Source organism: Falco rusticolus, chromosome 2 (genome assembly GCF_015220075.1).
Source record: "Falco rusticolus isolate bFalRus1 chromosome 2, bFalRus1.pri, whole genome shotgun sequence".
In the NCBI taxonomy this organism is placed as follows: domain Eukaryota; kingdom Metazoa; phylum Chordata; class Aves; order Falconiformes; family Falconidae; genus Falco; species Falco rusticolus.
In genome coordinates this window covers 74,295,588-74,316,605 of record NC_051188.1, presented here as the reverse complement: position 1 = coordinate 74,316,605, position 21,018 = coordinate 74,295,588, and the positions used below count along the sequence as shown (strand labels likewise).

At 40.9% G+C, this 21,018-nt stretch overlaps 1 protein-coding gene across 1 annotated transcript in view; it reads left to right on the top strand.

Annotated features, from left to right (window-relative positions):
* Positions 1 to 21,018, top strand: part of DHRSX (dehydrogenase/reductase X-linked) — a 167,926-nt gene that overhangs the window by 27,738 nt on the left and 119,170 nt on the right. Inside the window, exon 2 of the mRNA XM_037376342.1 lies at positions 9,952 to 10,059. Within this exon, the coding sequence (XP_037232239.1) occupies positions 9,952 to 10,059 (108 nt within the window). The remainder of the gene's footprint in view (positions 1 to 9,951; positions 10,060 to 21,018) is intronic.

The following is a 21,018-nucleotide window of genomic DNA, read 5'->3' as shown; positions in this document are numbered from 1 at the left end:
AGCTTGTGTCGAGTTTCTTCTCCTGGTATTTTTGACAGGACCAGCAATCTGTCACATGCAGGCTGTGGCTGTCCACTATACTGTAAGGAATTACCAGAATTTCTTCATAGGACTGCAACAACCCTCTTGTCCTTATTTCAGAAAGCCCTGCATTAGATTTTGTGAAGTGCCTTTTACGAGCAAAGCCAGGAGCGCTCATGCATCGATCGCCCTGGCTGAGCCCCGCTGGTGCTGTGCCCTTCAGCCGCCGCTCCCATCGGAGCGCGACGGTGTCCCGCACACCTCTCGTACCTGGCTGCACGGCAGCAAAGCCCTCCCTTCCAAGTGAAGGCGGCGTTTCATGGCCTCATTCGAGGCCCTAGTTGGCATCTTTCCCCAAGACAGAATGATTGCATATTGGAGTAAAAAATGCCATGTGTGGTGTAACGCCAGTGGGTAGTCTGGTGTCAAATATTCTTGCACAAGTTTGTCTATATGTGGTATCAGCCTTTATCTGAAATATCCTTGTCTCGAGACTTGTATTTCTCTGGCAAAAGCTGTCTCAAGCCAAGAATAGCAAGGATGTTTAAGATAAGGATCAGTGTGTGATAGCAGAAGTTGCTCGATGCCCGTTTGGAACTTGCAGAGTCATAATTTCATTAATACAATTTGTATTTGTAGATCTAAAGCAACTTTTCCATCTCTTTTTTCTTTCTTTCTCTCTAACCCCTGCCTCTCCAGCTCCTCCCAGGGATCAAGTGCTCTGCTATTCCTATACATTTGGTTGGGAACTTTACTCCCAGAGCGCATTGTGGGCAAACCTGGATTCCTGATGAATTTTTAGTAGATTTTAATAGTGCACTGTGGTATTTCCCAACTGTCTGATTTGTATAATGGTGTGTTCAATCTATCTGTTTGGCACTCATCAAAATTAGATTCAAATCTCTTATCTTTAGATGAGTTTTGGCTAAGGGAACAAAGTACCCGAGAATGGCAAACATGGCCAGAAGTGAGATTTAGGACTCGGGAACTGCACCCTCCCTTCTACTTTTGCTTTCTTTCACCTTAGGGCAGCTCCATATTCGTTGGGATCAAATTTCCTAATATCTCTCTGTCAAAATCAGCCTGAACTTGTATGGTAAAAAGCTCAGATATATACTTAATCAAACCACTTTTCAATGCAGCCTTGTTTCCCATTGTCTTAGAGAAAGCCAATTCAGAAATGGCAAGAAATCTTCCCATATTAACCATCCTCTTTAGTTTTCTCCATTCTCAGCCTCTGCTTTCTTGGGCGGGGGGCAACATTCAGCTTTTTTTGGTGTGGTCAATGGGCATGATACAGAAGGTCTGTGTCGGGTTTATTGGAGGAAGAGATTCTTCGCAGTCAGAGCAAAGACAGCATAAACCAGTTCAGAAAATTGCCACCTATATTGTTTTCGAAAACTGCAGTTACCTTTTTGTCTGTGCAGCTCTTCTGCCAAGTCTAGCAGCATCACAAAGCCCAGGATCAATATTACTGAGGATTCTATTTGACAAATAAACCAAAAGAACTCAGGGTCCAGCCGAAAGATGTGTGAAAATGCAGCTTCCCTTGGCTCTCATAACCAGGCAGGACTTCTTCGCTTGCAAAGTCCAGTCACACACTCTAGAGAACAGGGCACTGAAAATACATGAGCAAGCGCAGAGGAAGTATTTTTCGGATGACTTTGGCAGTAGCCATAGCTTACCTTTCTACCAGTCTGTGGTTACAGTGCCTTGGCTTACACCATCTTCCCCGCACCAAACCACAGTTGATTTGCACCCATAAGTAGCAGGAGGCCAAGCTGTCTGTGCAGGTCACCTCATTGGACTTTTTTTTGCCTTGAGGACAATAACACCATGCAAAGATTTATGATTCAGGTGTCTTAAGTTGCTTAGTGATGTGTCTCTTTCAGCTAAATAGTTGGAAGTCGGGGGGTAAGCGAAGAGAGGGTGAGGGGGGCTGAAGCATTCAAAAATAACCTCTTTGACAATAAAAATATTTTCCTGTGTCTTTGAGAGTCTTAACACTCTCTTCTGCTTCCCCTTCCACACCCTGTGTTCCCCCCCCACTTCTCCCTTTATTGGTATTTATCCTGTCTTTCCAGGAATCACCACAAGAAATGCAGATAGATGTGTCTTGCAAATGAGATTTTTAATGCAGCTTTCCACCCCGCTTCCCATTTTTGCAAGAAAGATCTCTTATCACAGGACCTGGCTTTTTGAGTGCCAAAAACTGTTGCTCTGAAAAGCTGCCTTATTTAGAGTGTCATTATTTTTCTTTAGCAAAAAAATATTTCTTCCAGTACTGTAATGCTGCCATCACATCTTTCTTGTTAATATTGCACCAGGTTGTCTTGCATCTTTTCTAATATGTGAATTTCTTCTACTATAGTTAGGTCTTGCTGTGGATACTGGAACTTCGGTCTGGGGATAGTGAACTCTAATAATACTTGTTGCTATCTAATACCTCCCAAGGCTCCCCAGTGTGTTCATGAGTTGAAAAATAAGAGGAGGAGGAGCTATTCTGCTTATTAATCCTATAGTATGACTTTCTCCTGTGTTGAATGAGATATCTGGGGATGAGTCCTGGAATTGATTTTGGGATCTTGTATCTGGCTTCTGTGAAGGGCTTGACATCTTGCCTGCAAATGTTATCACTTTGTCCCTACAAGCAAGCTGGCATGCTTTTCAAAAAGCTAAACAAATGCTATAAACTTACAGCAGAATTAAATGTTTGGCGTTTTTTAAATTGTTTTCATTGGCAAAAAAAAAAAAAATCATTAGTCTGGCTCAGCAGATGTTTAGTGCTAACTCTGGAGAGATATCACTTGTTCCTATGTTGATGAGGCCAGGAAGGGATGAGGATACACATTAGCTCCTTGGCTGTGTGAGTATGCTGCTTTTCTGTTGGCGTAGCTGTCAGCTCCTCTGCTTTTGTGTCATTTGCTGCCTTCGTACACTTTAGCCATTTGTCCAGGCTTGCTAGATATGTGGTGCCTTGGCTTGAGTCACGGCACTGCTTGGGTTTCCAGGTGTCCAGGGAGCCCAGACAAATTGCTGCTGCTGGTCCAGTGACTGTCCATGCTGCGTGTGTGTGAGAGCTCTGCTGTATTGTGGAAATGCCTGCTTCACAGGCACGGGCTGCATGTGTGTTCCCGTGTCGGATATCGCTGCCTGAAATACAGGGGATGGAGCTTCTATGAATTTCCAGTGTGGGTAAGTGTGAGCTACTGTTTGTTGGCACGCAGTGTTTTAGGACTTGTGTGCACCTTATGCAATGGTTAAACAGAAAACTTGGTCTTACGGATGCCAGGGGTTTTGCTGTGGTTTTGCGAGTGGTTGTTAACAATCTGTCTTCTCTATTGATGGGTGTGTGGGAGGCTTCTTAAATTAGGTCTTCCCCTGGCTGCTGAAATTCTTACAGCCATCTGGCTGCTGCTGTTCCATTAATAACACCTTGAGATACTATGCGTTTGTAGGGTAAGGGACACATTTCCATGGTTTGGTTTCTCCTGCTGTTCTGGTTCTTCAACACCTTTCCCTTCCCATGAGTGATTCCAGGACCATCCTGTCTCTGGTACCTCCATTTGCTCGTAATTCCCGACTCCACTTCTACAGAAGTAAAGTAAGACAAAAGCTAGGAGGCTCATCACCTAGCTGGTGCAGAATTAGAACAAATGCTCTCCCTGGGCAAATAAATCACCCTTACACAATGTGCCCAAGGATTTGAGGTACATGGACCTGTTGGTCATATGCCAGTGGATCTGCATGCGCACATGACAGTTGTTCATCAGTGAAGGTGTGATGGCCTTAGTTGCTGAAACCAGCAGGATACCTCTTCACAGAAGGACAAGTCAGGCTGGTTGTGACCTACCTGGTTTCCAGCCTCAAAGGCCTTCCATCTTGATTGCATTTTGATGTTCCTTAGGAAAGTGATAGGAAGCAGCAGAGGCAGAAAATATTTTGGTGTGCAAATTTGGAAAGACCATTTGCAATTGAAAGATCATCTGCACAGGCTTATGACATGCTTAGGACATGCAGCTTTTCCACTGGTGAAAGCTGGTGCTGTATGAGAAAAAACATTGTGTGGTTTATTCCTCAGGACTTGAGTACCAGAAATTTTCTTCTGTTAGGATAGTGCTGGGGTGACTTTTTGAGTCTGGGCTCTGTTTACCCAGTTTCTGCCAAAACAGAAGTTTACAGAGATGTGACTGTAACATCTAACACACTGAAGGCTGTTGCTGAAAGCTGCGTGGATTCCCCAGCAGTCTACTGGTTGCCTCTCGGAGTAGCAAATGAATCATTTTTCTACATTTGCTTTGAAAGGGATGTTAATGGCTATAATCTCAGCATCACCACCATGTAAATCAAGGAAAAAGAGATTTTTGTGGAGAATAATTCTGTGGTAGACTGAGCTATATGAATTCTTCAGCCAACTATAAAAACTCGATGGTGCCTTGTCCTGTGGCATTAGATGAGGACTGACAATTAGTTTGCTTTCTTTTTCTCACTTGGTGTTGCTGTATGGGAACAGCTCCAAACTTGGCTCTTGTTGTTCGGTCACCAAACTAAATATTCATTGGGGCTTCTTTTCTTTTTTTCATTATATCTTTTCCCCCCACCTGTGGTTCTCCCCGTTACCTTCAGGCATAATATTTGCATGTAAATTATTCAGGTATAGGAGGAAGGAAAAAATTAACTGGTAGGATTTGTCTGCAGGGGTCTCTTCAGTGCAAATGGCACCAAAGTCCCTACACTGTGTGCCCAGTTCGGGAGGTGCAGGCAGGTCCCAGTGTGGTGCCTCTTGGGTGGCTCCTCTGACCAGCTCTTTGGATGCCTTCAGCAGCACTTGTCTTTCTTGCCTGATGAGGACTGGAGACTGATTCAGACAATCTAAATTCTGCCTTTGGCCTCCAATGTCTTAGAAAGAGGATTTGATGAAGAGAATAATATAAAGATATTACATTTTAATGTGCATGTGACTCAGAATGTTCCACAATGCAGATGCTAGATTAATAGGGTAGGAGATGGAACTTTGTAAAAATTTGATGTCATTTACTTTTAATAAAGCTTTAATAATACCTTTTTCTTCGTTTTTTGGGCCTTAACCGGGCTGTGTTGTAAAGATCACAGAATGCCAAAGCAAGCAGCTCTTAAGGGGAGCTCTTCTGAGCTTTTGCATTGTCTGTGTTCACATGGTATGTTTCTGCGAAGAACGAAGAACAACGTTTAATGCCTGTGTTGATTTGGCTACTTCAATTAACCCCATCCCTACCCCAGAGCTGAAGTTTTGCCAGCAGGAACTGGTCATCGATATGGAGGTGGTCATTGATACGAGCCTACGGTCTGTTTTATTTCTGGTGGTCTTGGCAGTTGCAGGAACATCTTGACAGCCCCTTAAAAATTGCTATTGTAAAAATTTACAGAATTGCCTTAAATTCTTCATAGTTTCAGCTTTGTGCTAGGATGTGCATGGAAGTTATTTTGGATTAAGGAGAAGTATATTTAAAAGGACAACAATTATTTTAAAACAGCTTTACATTTGGACATATTTATTACAGACTAAATCTGCCTTATTTTTCTGCTTTAGCTTAATCCGCTTGCAAAGTAGACAGGCTTATTTCTTCCAAATATGTTGGGATACAGGCAGAACCTGCACCCCGGGAGAAGCCTCTCTCAGACTTCAGCGTGATAAAGTAGCACTTAGGGACTGCAGGCTGGCTTCGCCGAACACAAAGGGAAATGCACAGCTTGGTCATGGGATTTCATTAGCAGCAGGACTGTACGGTTCTCTTGTCCCACGGTGAGAGCACTGGCATTACGCCTGTGTAATTGAGATCAGTATCTGCCTACTTACCAGGAGTAGAGGCAGAGACAGAGCTAGGATGTTTTAAATGAGGTGCAAGAAGCACCAGAGGGAAAATCCCCAGTGTGGCAAAGCCAGTGAGTCTTCGCTGCCTCCTGCCTGGAGGGCTCTCAGCCTCCGGCCACGCTTGCTCCTCAACCTCTCACCCAAAATAAACAGTATCTGCTGGAGCACCAGGCAGAGCCCAGGTCTGCTTTGAAAGTTCGATGTTAAGTTTCGTCATGGAAGAGGTGTTTTCACACTGAAAAGGTGAGTGTTTTGCAAACTCTACCCAACAGCAGAGTTCTAGTGGGAACAGGGCACCAAGAGCCTGCCTTTCACTGTAGTTGCCGCTGGCTTACACATGCAGCCTGGATTTGATCTTGACCACTTTTATCGGTGTAAGAACCAACAGTGTCTCATTTTCATGGAGATTCATTTTACATTAAGGTATTTGTCTCGATGGAAACAGTACACCTTTTATGCAGATTAAAATTAAGGTTAATAAAAATAAAAGTTAAGAATTAATTGATGGGGTTATTTTGTTGGGGTTTTTTTTGTTTGTTTTGTTTTGTTTTTTCCTCCCCCCTGCCCCCAGCTCTGAAAGATGTGTTTCAGTTTTTCCTCTTTGTCTTTCCTGTTTGGCTGCAGTGAGCTGATACACTGAGATGTGACATGCAGTGTTGTGTCTATTCAAAACCATGCTATGTAGAAGCTGTATACTGTACCTGCTGTAAATAAAATGGATACTGGCCATTCATCTATGTGTCTGCAGCCCTCATTTCTCCCTCCCTGGGTGCTTCCTTAGCCCGTTGGAGCTAGCTGCCACAAACAGGCCTGTTTTAAAGCTCTCTGTAATATAGGATCTTGCTGAATGCATCTCTGCAGTGGAGTCTGTGCCTCTGTCCTGCTCTTCATTGCAGGTTTGTAATGTACCTGATTTGAGTGGCTGCTGGGACCAAAAATTGTCCTGTTCTTTGCAGTCCTCATGGACAGGGTAGGACCAGGCATTTTCTTTCATTGTCCTGTGCTAAGCGCCATTTCACCGCTGTGGTACCTGTTACCGCTTTGCTCTTCTGACTTCCCATTTTTCCTTCGTGTTATTGCGCCTTCCCCAGTCCTGACTTCTTTTTCTCCTTTTCTTTCATCCATTTCTTCTAAGTGAATTAATTTTGCACTGAAATGTCACTTCTTATTCAATAGGTAGCTATAGTGGTGCAGTAATGGAAATGAGTGGCAGCACCAGTATGCAACATGCAAAATCCAAATGTCAGGTTGGCAGTGTGGTGAGAGGCCTAAAGGAAAGCAATTTCTCTTGAACAAATTCCTTTTGTTGGTGTTGGAGTATGTTTTTTCAGCTATAGTGAAATAAACAAAAATGGAAATGACTTCATTTTCCTTGTTTCTCCAGATTCTATACCGAAATGCACAGGTGAAAGGGGATGAAGGATAAATGGGGAGAAAGAGTTCTGGGGAGGAAGCAAGCCTCTCCTTTGTGCAACTCGCGTTATTGTATCAGCAGAATTTTCAATGTAGTTTATGATTGGATTAACTAAACTTTAAAAAAAAATTGCTTAGTGGACTTCAGATCACATTTTCGCCTTCTAGCTGACGTTTTCTTTACAAGTACATATGCAGTTGTCACATGCAAAATTCACACAAGTATCTGTCATGGCCAGAAATGGCCTTTCCCGCTTTAACACCAAGGCAATGCCAGTGCTCCCTGTATAGATTTAAAGCTGTTCGACCCCTCGGGAGAGGCCTTAGAATGGCTCTTGCAGCATGGGCTCGACTGAGTGAAGAGGGAATTGCTTTGCAAGAATTCATTTTTCACTAGAAAAATGTTAACTTGAACTTTTTGACCTAACAAAAGCTCAAAAAATAGTTTGTTTCAGATTTGTCTGCCGTCTTGCAGAGTATTGCTGTGTTCCCCGTTATGAGACAGTCGTGTCTCCTCTCAATTCACCTTTGGTACAAGGCAATGTGCTCTTGTTTTCTTGTGTTCTAAAATGTTGAACAGTGGGCATGTACTGGTCCCCCTTTTTATGAACGCAAATCATTCAGGCAATGATTTTTCACTCCATGGCTGAAAGGACTTGACATTGTATGTCCTTGACAAATTTCAAGTGTATTTGGTCATGCTGAGGCACAAAGACTGTTCACATAGAGGTGACAACTTGTTTCACACTAAGAACATTCATTTTTCTTCCTCTTTAAAGTCTTTATTTCCAGTCTGCATTTTCAAAAACTCCAAAAATGTATTTTTTTCCTTTTGTTTTCTGCTTCACTGACAGAGAACAGACCAGGAAAACATAATCTAAAAGGGCCGAGTCTGGTAAAGTAATAAGCAATTAAAAAATACTACCCCGAGTGGACGACTTACCCAAGTGTTTAGTGTCAGGTCTAGCTTTAGTTTCGAGGCTTAACTATTGAAAAGAAAGTGGGCATTTTATTTAGAGTTTGTTATGAAAAGTATTTTTGGTGGAAATTGCGGACTGCTTGTAACTAAACTGAAGCCCTTTGGGAAAGCTCTTGCGAAAGTTTTATTTAGCTCAACTTATATGTATGAGGAAACCTACATGCATGTCTATCACTGTAACAGGAATTAACTTTCAGATAGTTGCAACCAATTCTCACTCTGCATGGATGGGAAGAATCACGTCATTACCTGAAGAGAACAGAAATTCATGTTGAATTGTGCTGGAAAGAACTATGTGTTTCAGAAAAGGTGAAATCTGGGTCCTTTTTGAAGTTACTGTGAAGGAAGCGGCTTGTGCCAGCACCAGTTCTGTCTTTCATAACCATGTAAAATATGAGTTCATGTTGTATGACAAAGCAATCCCCTAAAAACCTAGAAATCAAAATTGAAAGTCCTTTGATAGATGAAAGTCTTTTTAACATTTTTTTATCTGTAATTTTGCCTATGGACACTGCACCATGGCAAGATAAAATATTCAGCGCCGTTTTCTCCGTACAGATACCTAGCAGCTTCTTCTAAAAAGCAAACAGAAATTCACCTTGGTCACCTGAAGACCACATGGTACTTCACATGAAAGATTCGCCACCTCATAAAAAAATCATATTTGATATTTGACCTAATTTGTGCGTTCCACAAGCAGTTAGATTAAAATGCCTTTGCTCTCCTTTGGTGGGAGGGCTCCCTCCATCCTGGAGAGATGCGGTGGGCAACCCACAGCTGACATGAGAGCTCACAGTCAGGATGGTGGCCGCCCTGCTGGGGCCATCCCAGCCACTTTTTGGCTCATTTGGTGGTCAAAGGGCTGCCTGGGGACACAGGCCGTAGGTCTAAGCATCCCCTAGCAGAGGGCCTTTGAGGAATGAGCCCTGCCTGCTGGGCTGCACGTTGCCCTGGGTTAAGGAGCTTTTGTTGGGGTGCAGGTGGTTTGGGGCCGACTGCGGGCATCAGGGGTGCTGGCTTCTGCAGGAGAGGGATGGGATGGGTGGGAAAAGTTGTTGGGGGTTTTCATGCAGAGAGTTGCTCCCTCCTTATCTGGGGGCAGGACCCTGTGATTTTCAATGGGGAGAGTGCTCGGTTATGCAGGTAAATTAGGTCAGCTGGCTCCTGCCCTTTAGAGATGTCATCTGTGGCTGAGCTGTTTGCTATTTCCCTGATGCTACTGTCCTGTCCTTCATCATTTAAGAAGTCTTCAGGATATCGTGCTGCTGATAATTAATTTTTTTTCCCTGTATGCATGGAGTAAACCATCCCTGAGCTGACTTGTAACAGCTGTCACCTTGCTCTGTAACAAAGTTAAGGTGAAAATTTTAAAGGCCAGATTGCTGCAGTATGATGACATGCATGCAAATAGAAATGGGAAACTTCCTAAACTGGGTGCTTGTCTTTTGTGTCATCAACCTCAGTCTTTTGTGATCTGTTAATACTGGAAAATTATAGCGCAGTAAATAATGGCAGATGCTCAATAGTTTTTATTTCCATACAGAGTCTGCTTCTGAGATTGTTTACTGGCCTGGCTTGAGTGGTCTGCTAAGTATATACGTCTTTAAAATACTTCTTAACTTCTTAATTGCGTTACTATTGTGAACTAATCTTTTTTTTTGTTTGTTATTTTTTTTTCTTCATATAGTTTTCCCTACACAAAATGGAAAGGTTGCTATAGTGACTGGAGGGGCTAAAGGAATTGGTTACCAAACTGTGAAGCATTTGGCAAGACTTGGCATGCACGTTATAATAGGTAAAGTCATTATTTTGTTAATATTAATATACTTTTTGTTTTGGAAAGTAATTTTTTTTTCTTTTAAGGATTATTTTCTTTCCAGCATAAGTAAAGATATGGCAGGGGAAGGTAAGAGATACTTTTGCTGGCATTTAGCACAAATAAAGGTTTGATTTATGTTTTGCTTTGCAAGATCTTGAAGAACAGTGGATAGGATTTTTTGTTTCTGCAGAACTTGGAAGAGTTGAACTACCTTATATAAGAAGTAAACAGTAAGGTCATGAAAAAAACTTAAAAATATGGATATTACAAAAATAGTTTGTTATCTTATTACTGGGGGTGGACTATGCTTCAACATTAGGGTACACATGTTCACTGAGAGGAAAACTAATGAAAGCCTTGAAGGAGTATTCCAATGTGTTGTGGGGGGTGATCTGTGTTATAAGGGCAGAGGAAGCCCTTATAACTTTATCCATGTAAACATTGCACATTTACTTCTCAGTTTGTCACTGTAGGTGACCTTTATAGGCAAGGCAAGAAAATAAATACCCAGAGAGGTTCATGTCTAAGATGGGCTGGACAACTCACCTTCTGGAGGTGCCTGCTTTCCTCCATTCCTAATATAGAGTGTATAGAGTCATAGAATCATTTAGGTTAGAAAAGACCTTTAAGATGATCTCAAAGTCCAACCATTAACTGCCAAGTCCACCACTAAACCATGTCCCTAAGCACTGCATGTATGCATTTTTAAACACTTCCAGGGGTGCTGATTCCACCACCTCCTTGGGCAGCCTGTTCCAATGCTTGACCACCCTTTCAGTGATGAAATTTTTCCTAATATTCAATCTAAACCTACCCTGATGCAACTTGAGGCTGTTTCCTCTTGTGCTGTCACTTGTTATCTGGAAGAAGAGTCCTACCCACACCTGCCTGCAACCTCCTTTCAGGTAGTTGTAGAGAGCAACAAGGTCCCCCCCGAGCCTCCTTGTCTCCAGAATAAACAATCCCAGTTCCCTCAGCTGCTCCTCATAAGCCTTGTGCTCCAGACCCTCCACCAGCCCCGTTGCCCTTCTCCGGGTATTAGACTAAGACATCTAACGTTAGGATAGGTGAATTTCTGTAGGAACTTCAAAAATGTCCTGATTTCACAATTTCTTCTCTCTACTACAGACAATATTATTGAGACTTTTTTCCTATTTTTTAAAGCTTTCTGTACTATATATATGCACTAATGTGTCTACTAAATCTGTCTGTAACTTCTTGAATACTCATATGTTTAAATGCTACATTTTCTTCCCTTCGTCTTTCTTTAACGAGATTTTTTTACCTAAACCACTGGAACTTTTATACCATAAGGTCACTGAAGGTTGGTATTTCATAGTAGACTAGCAAGGTGGTGATGCCGTTTTATTTAGCTTTTATACAGAGTGTGCGCTCTCTAAGATTTTGTATACACATCTAAAAAAAAGTACAACCCACAACAAACAAGAAACAAGAGCATGATAGCCATAGCATCTTTAGTCTGGTGCAGTCAGTAATACTAATGGAGTTGCCCTGGAATCATACAGGTGTAATGCAGAATACCGCTTACTCATGCATATTTTAATAGATGTGTCAAAACCAAGCATCTGCAAAATGCAAGCAGATGCTGCTGTATGTAGCTAGATGCTAGATGTAGCTAATGTAGCTAGACATAGCTAATGATGTCAGCATTAATATTTCACTAAAGAAGTTGCTTTTCATATTTAAGATGGACTGCAAAAATGTACTTGGGAAAACAAAAAGGCAATTGCATAGGTCATGGAAGCATAGAACATTGCTTTTTTGAAGACTTATTTTATACCACTTAATTTTTAGGGTATTTCATGCAGCAAAATTCAATGTGAGATCTTTGGGAAAGGGAAGGTGATATTTAATTACAAAATCTCCAAATAAGCTGATTTTTTTCAGCTCACAGTCACCCCCTCATACATCCCATTCACTCACACACCCATGCTCTCACAACCACGAAGATGTGTGCACTCACGTGCTCTGCTGAGCATCACTGGTGTGCAGCGTGGGAAAAGGTATGACAGCTACTGAGTTCTTAGCCTGTGTCTGTGGTTCCTCTTGGTTGGAGATGACAGGCTAGTTTATGGACAGATCTTTTATGCCCTTTAGGAGTCATCAGCTCTCAGTATGTTTTTACTTGTCTGGAGTATATAGGCTATGCCTATATCCTATTTTCTGGGTGGGTTAACGGGAAAAGTAATGGTATGGGTGATATGCTGCAATCCGGATGTTATCCTCCTGGTGGCACAGTGCATAGTCATCTGCTGGCAAGTCCTCTGTGCCTTGACATAAACAACACAGGAACAGTGTCCTGGAAAAATGTCCTTTATTTTCAATAAGGGGGATTCTTGTAGCTCTTTGCTCTGCTTTTTCTTCTGGTGCTTACAGACACAAACACTTCCATTCACTCTTCACTCGTACCAACCTTAATCTTTGCATTATGAATGTCTACAAATGTAAATTAATGGAATTAATTATAGGAAGCATTTGATAAATAAGATTTTCAACTGATTCAATTATTTCAGGTAAACTCTGACCTAAACACTGAGCCTGGTGAGCCACAGCCATCTTCTTTGCCTGTGAAATTCTTCAGAGCAGAGGCCCTGTCAGAAGAACGGAACATCTCAGGCTTTGTTCCAACTGCAAGATTAAAACAGTCTCAAAAGCACATTAAATGCAATGACCTTCCATCCTTGTTGCTAACTGTTGCTCCTGAGTGTCCAGAGTAAGCTTAAAATACTTGCTGGCACACAGGGATGTGTTGGCACATTCCGCTTCAGGCCACGCGAGCAAAGATTTAAGCCTCAAAAATCTGACGGCAAGTGTGCTCTGTTCTAGAAATGTTTTCACCCTATGTTTGTATATAGGCATAAACTCTGAAATAAGTGTGGATGTTAGGTGAATTTGGACTTGCAAGGGAGACTTATGCGTAGCTCACAGTCAGTCCTGTCCATTCACTGATGGGCTTTCCCATTACAGGGACTTTGGCGATAAAGAATGCTATCCCTGCTGCGGGCAAATGAGTCAGACCTGAACGTCTGATGTGAAGATGATTCACAATTTGTGATGGATGTGATTTTGACACTGTTTGACATTTTAGAGGAGTAGATGTTTGAAGTAACTTACTTTTAGATGAAATCTACCAATGGAATGAGGAAAACAAATAAGCAGAAAGCCTGTTACCTGGTGGAACATGGATAGGCACTGTATGAGAGGTCAGTGTGCTCGCTCAGGGCATTTTCAGGAAGCTGTTGCATAGTGCTTTCGCAGCTCCTTCCTTTCCAGTCCCAGCACTGGTGCATGAGACTCCTTTCTCCCACTGGCACTCTCCCTCGGTGCATGCTGCTCGCCCTGCCCTCAGCCTCTCGCTGGGAAAAAGGCTGGTGTGTAGGCTGGAACGCTGGAAGTAATTTTCTATGGGTTTCTTTGATAGATTTCATTGAGACTTTCTGCCAGGCTGCAATAGCATTACTTACAGGCAAGAGGGCTTTTACTTTAGGAAAATCTCATGACAGACCGCAGACTCTTGGTAGGGAAAGCTACTGCCAGTGGTGAGTCTTCAGAGTCAAGCCAGCAGGCAGCTCCTGCTCCCTCCTATGCAGTATTCTCCTTGATAAATAAACTTGCTATTTCATTTTCAGAGAAAGAAGGTAAATGACACACTCTTTTGATGCAGTCACTGACCAGTGACTGATATTGAAGATGGTGTTTTGTGCACACTTACAAATAAATATGCTTTTACGAGTAAGGATGTTGAAAATCAAGGCGTCCTGGTCATTTTTATGACCCCACAGTCATAAAACCCAGTAGGCTCAGCTCTGGTTCACAGAGCTGGCCAACGTTTTGTGTCTGAATTTAGACTGATTAGAAATGTAAACTCTTCATATTCCTTCCGTCTTTCACCACTGCATTTTAATTTTAAGAGAATTCTGTGAGTGCATGTTAAAATTGTCTTTAAAAAAGGGACCTTCAGTTTGATTTTTCCTTTTTTTCTCAGTACATTAATAAAAGAAGGCTGGAAAATATGCATGATAGTGACAAATATAATAACTAATCTATATCTTTGATAATCCTGCCTGGTAATGGTGAATGAGAAAGATTTCCAGCTTGATAATGTTATGCATATGCTGCTTGGTATAAAACACCAGGCTCAGGAGAGTGTAATCAATCTTTAGTGTCTTAGTATATCAGTGTCACAGTTTTCTAAGACAGTCACACATTCTGAAGGAAACAGCCTCACTATATTTATATATATGCGTGTATATTCAAGGGACTTATTTGAGCCATGCGGTTTTGGAATAAATAAATGTAGTTCCATCACCAGACTCAGCACTTCTGTGTGACCTCTGTAAGCCCTGCAGGACACCAAGCAAGAGATATTTCTGTCACTTCTTTCATTCACATTCGGTTCCAATTTTCAAACTGGACTCTCTGTGCTATAAATCATACAATTCTTATGTTGAATAACACTGCAGAGTGGCTTTAGAAGGGTAATTAAACCCTCTCAAGATGGTGCAATTCTTCATTTTCAAAGACGGTTTGATTTAATTTCTATTACTGAAAATTTATATGAGATAGTTTAATAGTCTTTTCTCACTATACATAGATGTATGAGGTGCTTGAGTTATATTTTTTTCTAGAAAAATATTTATCTTCCTAATTGTTTGGCCTAAATGAGTTATAGAGTTAGTCAGGAAGTGCCAGAAAGTTACCAGCCTTTTAAAAGTGGGTAATTGTTTCCTTTTTCTGGTATGGACATCAAGTAAATGTGTGCAGATCGCCTTATAATTGTCATTTACTTAAGTTTTTAGAGTTACCAGTACACTGTAATCAGGGTTATGAAGAACTGTACATACAGTGCTGTCTGTTATTCGTACACGACGCACGTGCACACAGCCATGCACAGCCACACACAGCCTTCCAAATGTATAAGAATTTTGTTGAACACTTTAGTTCCTAATTTTATTTGAAAACTGTCACTCTCCTTGCTTTAAAGACTTTTTCCTTTTTAAAAAATGTATTTGTTTATGTTTATTAATTTTGAACATTCCACCTATAAATTTTATAAGTTTCTTTTATAATTGGCAGTGGTTTAAGACTTCTTATTAACAAATTCCTTGCAACATTCCTTTGGACATGTAATACTATTATTAAAATAGTGACAAACATCTGAAAAGTTACTTAGAGAACAAGAATTCTCTTTTGGGCAGTAAATCTCAAGTAGAAATATAAGTCAATCAACTGTGCAGGTGAATTGCATAGTAAAATGATTTGATTAACTGAACTCAACTGTCATGTGGATGAGAGAGATTTGGGTTTATATGGTTTGTTTGGATTTCTAGAAAGCTTAAAGCAAAATTCTTAAGGCTGTTAAGGACACTGCTGAGCCCAAAGGATAAGTACAAATGCCATTATGTTCATACAAAATTGCATGTTATGACAGAAAATAGACATAAATGTTTATTTTCTTAGTAGAGGCTGTTACCACAGGAGTTCAACAGGGATATGTGTGTTCAACATGTAATTTTAGAGGAGGAGCAAATAGTGAAGAGACAAGTCTTTCAAATTGTATTAAATTATTCAGGGTAATAAAGACCAGGGATGTGTGTGAAGAATTGCAGGAAGACCATAAGAAGCTGAGTGTAGAAAGGCATGTGCAAGTCCATGTAGATTAATACAGAGTGATGGACATGAGGAAAAATCCAGAAAAAACTCCAGAAAAAGAAAGGATGAGTTCTGTGTTGACCATCATCACTTTGGAGGAAGATCTTGGGGTTGAAGTAGATCATTCTATGAAAACTCAATATGCTCAAGAGCTTCCAAAACCCAAACCAAATATTAGAAATCATTAGAAGAGGAAGAAACAAAACAGACAACATACGTTGATTCAACTATGAATCCTTGGTGTGCCAGCACCTTAAATGCTGTTTTTAGTTCTGGTTTGCCTATTTCAAAATGGATAGCATAAAATTTTAAAGGGTTTAGAGGAAAATGAGCTTAACAAGAGTGTGGAGAAGCATCCTTATAAGGAGCAACCAAATGGGCTTGGAGTATTCAATCTGAAAATCTGTTCTGTAGAGGCACCACCATTCACTGTCTCTTCTAAAAGAAGTATGTAAAATGAGCAGCAAAAAGATACAGTGCTTATGAGATATGGAGATTATTCCAAACTCAGTATAAATACAGTACCACCCATCAGAAAATAAATTAAAACAGTCTGAACCAAGCCACTATGATTAAAACCAAAATTCCTCAATAGCATAGCATTTCTGGACTAGCATCTTCTGCATAGGACCTTAAATCCCCCTTAGTATAGGAAAAGTGTAAGGTGGACAAATAGGAGTTTTGGGCAGGTTTAGAAAGCATGCTGTGCATAGTCCAGTGAGTGTGAATTTTATTTTGAAAAAAAATGTCAGGCATTATAAAAAAAATAGGGCTAAATATGTGATGATAAATTTTGGAAGAGTCGGTGCGGTTTTTCTAGACGTTTGATTTGTTAATTGAGCATTTATTAAATGCTTTGAAGAATTCAGCAACTGTGTGAATTAATTTAGCCTTGATTTTCAAAAGCTTTTGGCAAGGTTCATGCCAAAAGATTTTAAAGTGGCTAGGTTGTCTTGAGATAAAAGAAAGTTCTCTTGTAGATTAGCAACTGATTAAGAGACAGAAAATGATATTTAGGAATTGTCAGCTTTGGGACGGAGTAAATGGACCCCTGATCCCATAGGTGTATGTTCAGTACATATATAAAAGATAGATACAGAAAAAAGGGTTAACAGTGAGATGATGCATTTTTTGCAAATATGTTTAGGATGGTCAAATTAATTCGACTTTTGATAATTAAGGGATTTGACCTTCTGACACACAAGGAGAAGCTGAAAGAGCTGGGACTGTTCAGCCTGGAGAGGAGAAGGCTCAGGGGGACCTTGTCCATGTGTTCAAATACCCGATGGAGACATTAAAGAAGATGGAGCCAGGGTCGGCTCAGTGGTGCCCATGACTGGACAAGAGGCAATGGGCGCAAACCAAAACACAAGAAAATTCATTTTGTGTAAGGAACCACTTTATTATATTGAGGGTGGTCAAATACTGGCACAGGCTGCCCAGAGAGGTTGTGGAGTCTCCATCCTTGGAGATACTCAAAACCTGACTGGACATGGTCCTGGGCAGCCAGCTGTAGCAGGGTGTGGGACTGGATGGTCTCCAGAGGTGCCTTGTGAAATCTTAACTGCTGTGAAGAGTGGGGAATGATCTCACAGAGTTGAATGTTTCAGTTTTGAAAGGATGGATAAATATAGTATCAGTAAGTGCAAATACTGCATACGAGGAAAACCAACCACACCTATATATTTCACAAGAACAGGATCTAAATTCACTACTGCCACTCAAAAAAAAGAAAATAATAAAAATTAAAAATTGTGATTTACTGTTGAAAGCTGCCTGCACAACATCTTTGATAATTAATGCCACTCATAAAGGCAAATAAAATCTTAGTACTTAGCAGAAAAGAAGTTGAAAACAGGACAGGAATTGTCCCTCTTCCTTTGTAGAAATCATTGGTCCATCCTGTTGGGAATACTCAAAAGGAGTCTGGTAGGACTGGAAAAAACGAGAAAGGGATGGTGAGGAGGACGGATGGCTCTGTGCAAGGTGGGGCTAATAAACAAAGGTTCTTCCACTTGCAAACAGATGACTCAGGTGTGATATCGTACGATTATGAATGGTATAGAGAAAGTGAATGAGAAGTGGTTATTCCCTGTGTTATTGTACACAAAGTAGAGAACATCCGTCAAAATAAAAAACAAACAAACCACTGAAGTGCAACTTTTTTCATGTAATTCAGTGTCATTAAATGACAGAGCCTGTTATCCCAGAGCCCTTTGGTGGCCAAGTGCTTGAATGAATTGAAAGTGCAGTTAGATGAAGTAGTGGAGAACAGGTTCATTGAGAGGCTCCGTGTGACCTTGTGAGCTTTGATTCAGGAGATCTTTGAAACTTCTTGCTACTGGGAGGGTGTTTTGCTGACTGGCTGAATACTGAGCAAAAGTGAATTCCAAATCAAATATAAGAACAAATGCAGTTTATTATATTACACTATAAAGGAAAAAAATAGCATGCAATATGATAAAAGGAAACTACTAGTTATTATGCACTATATGATGAAAAAGCAACAGGAATGAAGCATCAGATCATTACTGCAAAGTGTTACAGAGACTAAGAAAAGGATACATCACCATTTACCACCTTAACACCATCCAGGCCCACACTTCAGCTGGGAAGCCCCGTTGCAGTCGGCACCAGTAGTCTCTTGGTAATGGGGAAAATTCCTGCATGGTGCGTCCGTCCATAGGTGAGGCTTCTGGCCTGGCCCTGGAGCTTGCCCGCCTTTATACTAAGTGAAAAACAAAAATAGTTTACACACCTAGTGTATGCAAACTTTTAAGTTTAGGTTAAGTGCAGGTGTGCACCATCTCATGATCTGTAAGGTTCACATACGCCAGGGACGTTGGCCAGATGCCTGAGCGCGGTGGGGTTACTGTCATGACACAGCTGCACACAGTATTTATCGTCTGGATGTTCCTGCTCGTATCCTGCTTTCTGTGGGGGCTCAAGACAAACACCACCTGCTCATTGAAGTTGTCCTTGAGCTCCCTGAACTCACTGTTCAAGTCAAGTGATCCCTAGTTAAAGACAAAGGCTTTTTCGTAAGCAGTAATCTATTTAATAAATTTCCACCACCGAGGGTGTACTGGAAAATGCCATTCCTAGACTTACTGCTGTCACTTACACCTTTTCCTTAATCACCTGCTACAGGTTAGAGTTGGAAACAGGGCACTTGTCTAGGTGTATCTTTGGTTTGGTTCTTAACTTGTTGGAACAGGTGGGCTGCTGAAACCTAGGGCAAGAATGGTAATGTCTTTTCTCTTTGCAAGCCGACATCTTCCTGCTTACCCAGTTTTGGTTCTTTTCTCAAAGGAACACTTACAACAGTATTTTTTCCTTTCATGTCAAAAAAGCATGTGTTTAATTGTGACTGCTGTATGATGAACAGAATGGCAAAAGATGTGTGGTATCTTTAGGCATAAGGGAGCTTTGCATCACTTTCTCAAAGTTTTTTTACACCAGGCCACATCCTTATATCCAGCTTTACTGAATAAGAAATTCATGACTTGCAAGTTTTATGGGTGAGACCCAAGATCTATATTCCTTTTTCCTAAACAAGATTTTTATTTATTTTGTTCATTTATTTATTTATTTATTTTAATTGAAGACATTATAGATTCCTTTAAAAAACACTCATATTGTAGTACTGAGTTCAAATTTCTTATCCTCAGAGCTTTTCAGGGGCATTCATTCCTCTCTCCTAGCCATATATTATTTGTTGTACAGTGCCGTCCACCCTCACAAAATCATAATCCTTATAACACCAGCTGATTAGACTTTGGTTTTCTCTTGAGGCTTTGGGTGCCCTTGCAAGCCCTGTCTTCAGCCTGACATTCCAGTGAAATCAGTTCCACTTCAGTCACAATGAGGATTATGCTACTCTGATTAGGCACCTTAATTAAAATTTCCAGTTGGAATCTTTCTTATGTTCTGTTGCACAAAGACACCAAACCATCACCCTCTGCAACTCCTTAATCGGATGGTATATATTTATACAGAATTTATTACCATACCACCAAGGTTCTCCTGGAAATGCACATGTGCATTAGAGTTTATGGGCATGACTTCTAAACTCTGATTACTTGAAGTGATCCGGAGGGAGCTGGGAGGGCCATGGAGCAGCCTGTGAACCCTGGAAAGCTGTTCATCGTTTTAGGGATTAACTGATATGTCATTATCACTAAATAAGTCAAGGGAGGAGTGTTTGTCTCGGGCAGACAGGTTCCCCAGGCACTGGTGGCGAGGGGGTCATGCTTGCAGCAGCTGGGGTGTGTGTGGGGAGGGGATGAGCTGGCAGTGGGCAGCTCACCCTGCCTCCGCTCCTGGGGTTTATCTCAGGCTGAGGGGTATCTTGGTGCACAGGGTGGCTCCTGGGCTTCAGGCTGGAGGAGTTGGGTCTTCCTCTGGACCACCAACCACATCCTGTGTGGTTTGCATCTTCTTCGTGTTCATCTCAAAAAGTTTTTATTTGTGTTTCAGTTTTGTGTTGTCTTGCTGAAAGTCAGGAAATTCTGCCCCTGCTAACTTTGGTAAGCAAGGGCTTTTTGGTTTTTGTGGGTTTATTCTCTCCAGGCAACCTTAAGCTTTACAGGCTTGTTTATAGTTGTTTATAGACTATTTTAAAATTCTTTATAATGCCCCACAGTATGTTCCCTTGAAATATCAAGATTGTGGATTCCTGTATTTGCAAAACACCCATTGGAACAGATCTTGCTTTTTTATTGAGATCAATTTTGTACATAAATTATGAGTGTGAGTAGCAGTTACTCTTTTGGAGAGGGTTTCACATTCAAAGAAATCAAAAATATTGTATGAAGAATACATGTAGATCTATCAGGAACCCTTAACTAGTTTTAGTGTAAATGGTTCCTGTGCTGCGTTTCTGTGGGCTGTGGTTTTGCCATCCTTATTCAGGCTGAGCAATCCTCTGTGATATTCCTACTGAAATCCCTGAAATAACTTTCAGAGTTAGCATCTGCTTAAGTGATTAAGATGAAAGAGCCAGACCTTTGGGGTAAGATCCAAAGCCTATTGCTGCTGATAAGATTTTTTCTATGTACTTCTGTGGCAGCTTTAGATCAACATGCTTTGACTTGTGGCATTTATGTAGATGAATGTTGAAGAGGAGAATCAATTTTTTTGACTAAAGGTTGTATTTAAATCTATTTTCCATCTTTTTTTTTTTCCAACATAAATTTCAGTATTTTACTAAGAATTATAATTTTTCATGCCATTAAAATGATATCTTATTTTATATAGGTG